General features: G+C 61.4%; 1 protein-coding gene across 1 annotated transcript in view; it reads left to right on the top strand.

The window, feature by feature from the left end:
* LOC119100387 (uncharacterized) overlaps positions 1-2,648 on the top strand; it is a 5,444-nt gene extending 2,796 nt beyond the window's left edge. Inside the window, exons 4-5 of the mRNA XM_037223485.1 lie at positions 2,380-2,508; positions 2,617-2,648. Of these exons, the coding sequence (XP_037079380.1) occupies positions 2,380-2,508; positions 2,617-2,648 (161 nt within the window). The remainder of the gene's footprint in view (positions 1-2,379; positions 2,509-2,616) is intronic.
* The last annotated feature ends 6,353 nt before the right edge of the window (positions 2,649-9,001 follow it).

The following is a 9,001-nucleotide window of genomic DNA, read 5'->3' as shown; positions in this document are numbered from 1 at the left end:
CTCTGACGCATGCCGGTCCGCCCGGTGTCCTCCGCGGTACCAAGCGCTCTCGAGGGGCAGGTGCTGCCGCCTGTTGCCTCCTGTTGGCGGGCCTCGCGTCCGTAACATGTCCAGCGATGCGTGACTTTGGAGCCGGTTGTTTGCGTCTGCAGCTGCACTTCAGTATACTCCATGCACATGCTAGACGCCGCGGCTAAATGCCCTCTGTCGAAAACACATTCCTATGGAATGCATGAACTTACGGGATTGTTGCACATTTGAAGATATTGAAGCAGACGTCAGATATGATGGAATAAGCTCACCTTTAACCATTGAAACACTTTTCAGCAGAAAGGACTGCTCTAGACAATACGACTTCTCTGTTTAACACGCGCCCGCGTGGCCGGCTAGATACCCTTCGCTCGGGTGGGGGAGGATCAGTTTGCCCCTCTCCCCTGAGATCTCTGGAACTAAGAGAGCTAGAGGCACCAAATCGATAGGGTGTGTTGACCTTTACGTAAACTCACTTGGGTCAATTTTGAGGTTCCTAGGTCACGACCTTTGGGTCAAATACGGTCAAACAAGGTCAGATTCCGGGCTGGTCTCCAAAGTACCCCAGAACCGAGATAACTGTTTCTAAGCAAAACTTCGCATGCTCATTTAAAGTCAGTGACCTTGTTTGACCTTTTGAAGGTCATGGTGCTGCTCTGAGTTGTGCATTTGAATAAGAGACAAAGTTAACGCTAGACATGTCTATAAAAACAAGATGTTAACCTGGGTTGTTTTAGGTCAGTGACCTATAACGACCCCTAGGAAGCTCGTGGAAAATGCGTAGTGCGTTTCCGGCCATCAATAACTTTGAAATGAGCACGAGCAACTATCCCATACAGCGAGCCCTAAAGCAATAAAACTGGTCGGTTTTGACTTTGGTCTGACCTTCATACGTGGCCTTAGGTCAGCGTTATTTGCTCACTCAATATTTGTGTCGCTTAGGAAAGCATCTCAGAGATGTGCGGCTTCGTCTACCACTTCGTTGTTGCATCAGAATGAACGATTCCCTAGAATTGACTTCGCTGAAGCCATGGCCTAACTTTGACCTGCCATAGGTCAGCGACCTTGCGAGGTACATCTAAATTTATGAGGCCAAATAATCCGCTTCAATTGTCCACAGCTATGCTAAATTTGGCGTGGCTACGCCGCGCCGTTCGGGAACCATTCTGGAAAAACCTTCGGGGTTCAATTTGACACCCCACCCCACCCGAACGGGTGCTAATAGATATGCTTCTCAGTACGCCATTGTCTGATACTTCGTCGTATTTTGCACAACATGGACTGAGAGCCAATTGACCGGCGTTTTTATATGGAAATCGCGTTCGCGAACGTCAGTTATGAACGACTCGACAATTATATTTGGGGGCTTTGACCGCCGCATGGCTAATGGCATGGCAAATTTGAATGACGGCATTATGGCGCTATGAATGCCTGAGTGACCTTGACGTACTCACCCCTCCCCAAAATAATCTGCACATCTTCGCGCGCGTCTAGTTCATAAATCAAAGGGGTTTAGGTCTCGACGAAGGGCAGGACTGTAAACTGCAAGAAATGCTCCTCAAGATGACGAATTGAGTTCAAAACTCGCACAAACGTGTAACACTCCCTTTAAGTCATCTGGTTTATCCTGAACTTGGCAAAAACGTTAGAATCTGCCCAATTTTTTCCTAAAACACTCAAGTTAATGATAGTGACACCTGAGAGGGAGCAGATGTCCAGCTTACCGAATGGTTATAATTGCTGGATTGTGGTTCATCCGGCTGACTCACTAGGATCCATGCTATTAGAAGCCAGGCTTTTGTGTGAAACCCGCGAGATTGAGGATTATTTAAAAAATATTTTTCTGTCCCTCCATTGAGAATTGGATAATCCGCTCACGGTGATTTGATCTTTAATTACACTTTGGAGCCTTCAGTTCCACTGTAACCTACGTACTCACGTCTCCCAAACAAGGTCACATCGCTAATTCCCTCTCTCAAGCTATGTTCATGAACAAATTTACATTTCATCGCCTGTGATGCTGCACTTCATGGTACCCATCTCCCATTTGCAAAGTTAAAGACCGTACCACGTGAAAGTGAACGGGCGATTCTTGATGCCGGGAGGAGCCGGTATGTACAGGTAGCTCCCGTGAACGTTGACCCAAGCGTGAGCCGAGGTGGAAGACGTCCCGAGCTGGTGTGATCGGCCCGCTCGGGAGTGGATCTCCAGCCACCCTGTACCGCGATCAGCGGGCGCTGTCAGCCATCCTGTGCCCCGATCAGGGGCGCCGTCAGCGCCTGTAGGAGCGCGCCCGGCAGCGGTAGCGACTACCGAGCGCGTCTTCCACTGAGCGGCGTGTCCCCGCAGCGGCATTCGGCCGCCACCTGGACATCAGCGAGTGCGGCTTCACCAGCGTGCTGAGTATGCTGGCGTCGCTCGGGCCGCCGTTCCACCTGACCAAGCGGGCCGACGAGTGGTTCGTCTCGCTGCGCCCAGGCGGCGCCACGGCGGCCAGGACGGCCGCGCCGGCCGACGACTCGGCGCCCTGCTCGGGCTCAGGTCAGGCTTCAGGCGCTCCGAATACGCTTGTGTCGCGCGTTTCAGGTGGTCAGGATTTGTTTGTGTCGCGTGCTTAGGACGGTCCGGATACGTTTGTGTCGCGTGCTTAGGACGATCCGGATACGTTTGTGTCGTGTGCTTGGGGCCGGTCCGGATGCAGTGTTGTCGCATGCTTGGGGCGGTCCGGATACAGTGTTGTCGCATGCTTGGAGCGGTCCGGATACAGTGTTGTCGCATGCTTGGAGCGGTCCGGATACAGTGTTGTCGCATGCTTGGGGCGGTCCGGATACAGTGTTGTCGCATGCTTGGGGCGGTCCGGATACTGTGGTGTCGCATGCTTGGGGCGGTCCGGATATGTTTGTGTCGCGTATTTGGGCGGCCCGAATACGTTTGTGTCGCGTGCTTCAGACGTAGACTTCAGACGCAGACTTCAGACGCGAGAGTACGTACGAAGTACCGCGGGGGAGCGCATGTCAAGCGAAGGGGGGTCAGCTAACTCGTAATGGGGATACGAGCTGGGTATGGATGGCTCTCCTAGAACGATGGAGCGGCGAGCTCGAGGTATCGAGCACCAAGGCACCCTGTGATTCAGTGGAGCGGGTCTCGCTGGTGCGCTGCGGCCAGCTGTGAGACTGCTTACCTAAGACTTGACTTACGGGACTTGTGAGCTGCACTGCGGTGGATATGGCCGTGGTCACATCGGGCTCACGATCAAAACGGCCGTAGCGTCTTCCTCCGACGCTCTTGTCCTTGTGTGGTGCGGACCAGGTCGTCACTCCGGCCTCACGCCCGCCGCGGTCACAGCCAGCTCCCTCCGACTGTACTCACATGTCGGCGGCGCTGGTCACAGCGGCGCCCCTTGGGCCGTTACAGAGGCGGCGGCTGACCCGACGGGCGAGGCGGAGTCGGCCGCCGCCGGGCCGCCGCCGCTGCTCGGCCTGCGGACCGGCGTCGAGCAGCCGCCGCCGCGCCGCTTCAGCGTCCAGCGGCTGCAGCTGCTCGAGGCCGGCGAGCAGGTGCTCACCGAGGCCGGCTACCCGCTGCTGGAGGTGGCCGTCACGCACGTGAGTTGGAGCCGCCGGACCGGCGCGAGGCGGGCTGACACCGGCGCGGGGCGGGTTGACACCGGCGCGGGGCGGGCTAACACCGGTGCGGGGCGGGATGACCCGGCGCGGGGCGGGCTGACACCGGCGCGGGGCAGGCTGACACCGGCGCGGGCGGGTTGACACCGGCGCGGGGTGGGCTGACACCGGCGCGGGGCAGGTGACACCGGCGCGGGGCGGGTTGACGCTGGCGGGGCAGGCTGACACCGGCGCGGGGCAGGCTGACACCGGCGCGGGGCGGGCTGACACCGGCGCGGGGCAGGCTGACACCGGCGCGGAGCGGGTTGACACCGGCGCGGGGCAGGCTGACACCGGCGCGGGCGGGCTGACACCGGCGCGAGGTAGGCTGACACCGGCGCGGGGCGGGCTGACACCGGCGCGCTGTCAGGTGTGAGAGGCTGGACGGGATGGGGAGGGACGGCCGCCGCTGTGCTGGCAGGCTGTCGGCTCAGCTGTTCCGCCAGCGCGAGGGAACCAGCGACTTGACCCGCGCCGCACCTCGCGATGTTTCGCTATGCATGGAATTTGCATGATTTGCTGGAACTGCTCTCTCGCGCAGTTCTGTGAAGAATGAGCTTAAGCGTGCTGACAGCGTAGCGGTGAACCGCGTCGTGCGGTGTGGCGTGCGGCTCGGGACCGACACTGACCGGGCCGCGGCGACAGGTGCGCTCCCCGAGCGAGTTCCACTTCTGCCTGGCATCGTCGCTGGCCACGCTGGCCCGGCTCGAGGAGGAGATGTCAGCCGCGTACGGCGGCACCGCCGGCCGGCCGCCGCCAGCCGACCACCTGCTGACGGCTGGCCGGCCACTGGCGGCGCGCACGCCGGCCGGCTGGCGGCGCGCCCTGCTGCTCGGCCGCGCCGCCGAACACGTCAAGGTCAGTCCTCACGGCCCGTCGCTGCAGGCGGGTCAGCCCCCCCCCCCCTCCACGACAAGACGAGCGGAGTTGTTGTCTCACGTACCGGCAAAGTCATACCCACCTCAGCGCTGTTTGACCGTGCGGTTTCACCTGGACCTGCCCTGGACACCGATCAGACCATGCTCGTTGCCCGTGTTTCGGCTGCCGGTGGCGGCTGCTGGCCCTGTGTGGGGCAGCCTGTCAGACGCCGGGCGTGTTCTGCGGCTGCAGGTCCATCTGGTGGACGTCGGGTCGACCCTGCTGCTGCCGCTGGAGTCTGTGCGTCTGCTGCATGACCGGTTCGTCGACCCGCCCATCCTGTGCCACCAGGTGAGCGAGACCAAATGCAGCTCCTGATGCAGTGGCACCGCGGGCCGCTGGCGCGGGACGTGTGCTCACCAGTGGTGCTTGCAGGTGGTGATACTGTAGCCACGCGTCAACATGTAGTCCATGGCGCATGCAGGTGCAAAGGTGGCTTACGTGGTTTGAAATACATTCTGAACACGTGGCGCCGGTGCCTTGGCGTACACGGATTGTTGCATACATGATTGCCGGTGCCTTGGCGTACATGATTGTCCGCCCGCCCCCGGAGGTCGTGGGTGGCGTATCCGCGGTCCGCGGATACAGACGGAACCCTTTGTCCTGTCCTCCCGCCCTGTCCCGCCCTGTCCCGTCCCGGTCTCCGGTCCCCGGTACCCCCCTCCCCCTATCCTGTCCCGGTCTGGTCCCCGGGACCCGGGACCCGGTACCCCCCCCCCCCTATTCTGTCCCTGTCTCCGGTCCATGGGCCTCGCCCTGTCCAGTGGGCGTGTTGGTCCGGCCGTCGAGCCGGCCCTGGTCCGGTCAGCGCCGTCGCGTCCCCGCCGCTGACGCTCCCCCCCCCCCCCCCCGGCCGTCGAGCCGGCCCTGGTCCGGTCAGCGCCGCCGCGTCCCCGCCGCTGACGCTCCCCCCCCCCCCTCCCCGGCCGCAGGGCACGCTGGCCAGCATCGCTCCGGCCCGCGGACAGTGGGCGGAGAGCGCCATCCGCCTCTTCCGCAGCTTGGTCGCCGACCACGTGGTCCTCATGGCCACAGTGCTGTACCAGACCGAGGTGGGTGTGCTGACGCGGCGTGCGGAGGAAAGGTGGACGGAAATGCAGGCTAAGCGCAGATTTAGATGGATTTCTGCGCTTTGCGTGGCGCGTCCGCCTAATTGGATGTAGACGTCAGGACGCTGCAGCTGACTTGTCAGCAATGGGCATTGATGTGAAACCAAGAACGGATGATTCGCGGTGGAAACCCGTGGATGGTTTGCGAAACATCGCTTGCGTGAGCTTGACCCCAAAGCGCCCTGTGTAGATTTCGTGCCAGTCTTACGCCGTATGTGTTCGGCGGTGCATCCTCTTGTCGCTGCATCGGACGCTTTGTACTCCCTGTTTGCGCTGTGTCCAAGCCAACCAGCACTCTTCTGCCGGCAGAAAATCGCCGTGTTAGCTATTGCTCGTGTTTACGTGTCCGCGGGTGAAAACAGTTATCGGGAATGTGCTCTGATTTCGGCTCATCTGTGGCGTCCGTTTTGTATCCAAACGCCAAACAATGTCCGCCTCTGTACGTTGTACGCATCCGTCCCCAGTTCTGCAGCGCGCTGCTGCTGTGCGACACGCGGACGCCGGTGGACCTGCACGTCGGCGACCGGCTGCTGGAGGCGCAGCTGGCCGAGGTGGCCGACGACGGCACGGTCGCCCCACCGCCGGCGCCGCTCCGCTCGCCCCGCCGCCGCCTGCTCGACAGCGTGTACAGCCTGCTGGACGAGCGGGGGCGGCCGCCGGCCGGCCAGGACCGCGTGCCGCCGGAGGGCGCCGAGCCGCCGCCGGCCGCCGCCAGGTGGGTGGGCCGCTGCTGCCGCCGCCGGCGGGGCGGCGCTCGGAGGCGGCCGAGACCCAGCTCCTGCTGTGTTCAGTGTGGCGGCTTCAGCCTGCCGATGCTTTCCCTGGCCGTCATGAGATCGACAGCGCCTTTTCGTTGTGAGTGTTGGTGTGTTGGCAGTGTGAAAGGCATGCCGCCGACCGCGCCGTCTGTTCCAGTCTGTCGCAGTCAGCGCCTGGACATGGAGACTGCCGAGCCGAATTTGTGCAGGATCGGATCAACCAGCTCAAAGTGCAATGGTTAGTTCTCGCCCTTTCCGTATTATGATCCCGGCTTAGTGTGTGTCGTGGTTTTCGTTTCAATATATGATCACTGTTATGTGGTTAAGTAAGGATGCTGTTTGTGAGCTCATGCACGGCTGCGTCACAATATGCAGCAGAGCGTTTTGGTGGACACGTGGTAGAGGACTCTCGGACGACCGTGCCGCGCTGCTGCCAGTGCAGATGTCTGACCCAGCTCGGTGTTGGCCCCAGCTACGACACGATGAAGGCGTCGCAGGCGGCGCCGTCGGTGACCAAGCGGGCGGCGCTGCTGGCCAAGGTGCGACGGCTGGAGAGCGAGCTGGAGCGGCTGCGGGCTGGCGCGGCCGGAGCGCAGGCCCCGGCGCCGCCGAGTAGGGCCAGGCGACGCGGCCCGCTCGGAGCGCGGGTTCGACTGGCGCTGACGCATAGCGCTGGCGCCGCCGAGCAGGGCCGGGCGGCGCGGCCCGCTCGGAGCGCGGGTTCGACTGGCGCCGACATAGCCCTGGCGCCGCCGAGTAGGGCCGGGCGGCGCGGCCCGCTCGGAGCGCGGGTTCGACTGGCGCTGACGCATAGCGCTGGCGCCGCCGAGCAGGGCCGGGCGGCGCGGCCCGCTCGGAGCGGGGTTCGACTGGCGCCGACGCATAGCCCTGGCGCCGCCGAGTAGGGCCGGGCGGCGCGGCCCGCTCGGAGCGCGTATGTGACTGGCACCGCCTGCTGCGCAGAGCTCGGCACGGCCGACCGACCCCACCGGTGCGGGCTTTTCTTATGTCGCAGGGATCTTATGCGAGGCCTCTTCATATGTTCGTACCTGAAGCGGCCAGCTTGGGCTGTGATCCGCGTGTATCTGCGCGCCTTTGTGGGCAGTGTATTACCCTCCGTAATCATCGTGTATCTACGGGTTGAAGGCTTGCCGCCGGACGGCGGTCGGGGTGCGGCGGAGTCGATGTACCCGTATTCCCAGAGAGAGGTGTTCCTGTCGAAGCTGGACCGCGGACCCCAGATCCCGGCATCGATCCGGTATCAGATCCGGATCGGCTGAGAGATGCGGTGATGCCTGATGCATCCCGAGCGCATCTCAGGACCCCCCCCCCCCCCCCCCCCCCCCCCTGTTGATTTTGCATAAAAGCGTGCCGTGCCTGCAGCGCAGTGCCGTAGACATCCAGCGTACCCAGCGGCGCGATGGTCGTATGCTCATGCGCAGTGTCGTTGGTCTTTATCGTTGCTGAGTTTTGTTGTGAGGGAGGGGTGTGCGTCGCCTATGACTTGTTCGCCGAACAGAGCCACGGATGAGGGAGCGGGTGCGTTTCTCGGGAGTTGTTTTTCTCGGCGAGCTGTTGAGCGGCGTCGTGCTGGCTCGGCGACCAGTCGGCTCTCTGCCTGGAGTCCTGCTCCACCTCTGCTGTCACTGTCCTTCTACCCGGCGCCCCGCGGCCTCTGTCCCAGTCTCGGTCCGAGGGTGGCTTTTGCCATGTTGGCGGCGATAATGCTGAGTCATGAGTGAAAAGGCGAGAACAGCAGGCTGCACGGTTATGCCATTTGCAGGGCAACATTTTTACTCGTGTTGAGCTCCACCGACGTGCACCTGGCGACGAGTCGCAAAATAGCGTCGTTTATTCGCCCACCGGTTACCAGGGCGACCACGGCTCTAACAAAGTCGACTGGTCCGCTGCGGGGGATCGTACATTTCTGCACATGGAGCATGGGATGCAGCCGTTTTCAGTAACCCAAATTTCCAAGGTGCAGTGTAAAACTGCAACGAGATAACAAGAAGCCAAGTTAGCTTGAATGTGCTCGTCCGCGCATGGTCCGTGCAGCGGGAAGCGGACTCCTACGTTTGTTGCTGTCCAGTGTCCCCGGCAAAACATTATTTCACTTCGGTCGGGGGGCGATTGTCATACATAGTGACTATGCACAGCCAGGGTCGTCTAGGAATGGATGGGAAGATCGGTGAGAACGTATTACGCCGATTTTGACGAAAATTCGCCGGCGGCGGATCGAGGTCGGGCACGTGGGACGCGCACACCGTCGACGAAAGGCAATGGTCGCCTGCACCTGTATACGGGGGCGGCGCCATGGGTTCTGGGCTTTGGGGGGGTAGGATTTTCCAAGGGGTCTTAGACAGAATTAGGCCTTCTCACGGGGCGGCCCCTTGTGCAGCGTCGTGAATCAAGGGGAAGGGGGCACCGAGGGAATGTGACTCCTTATTGAACTGTTGCATGCATCATACCCGAGCGACTAAATGCTTACTGATATCGACGGACCAGAACACATCCTTATCCGAAG

This window comes from Pollicipes pollicipes, unplaced genomic scaffold (genome assembly GCF_011947565.3).
Source record: "Pollicipes pollicipes isolate AB1234 unplaced genomic scaffold, Ppol_2.1 Scaffold_4881;HRSCAF=5763_pilon_pilon_pilon, whole genome shotgun sequence".
NCBI lineage: Eukaryota > Metazoa > Arthropoda > Thecostraca > Pollicipedomorpha > Pollicipedidae > Pollicipes > Pollicipes pollicipes.
The sequence above is the reverse complement of the archived record's forward strand: the minus strand, read 5'-3'. Positions and strand labels throughout refer to the sequence as shown.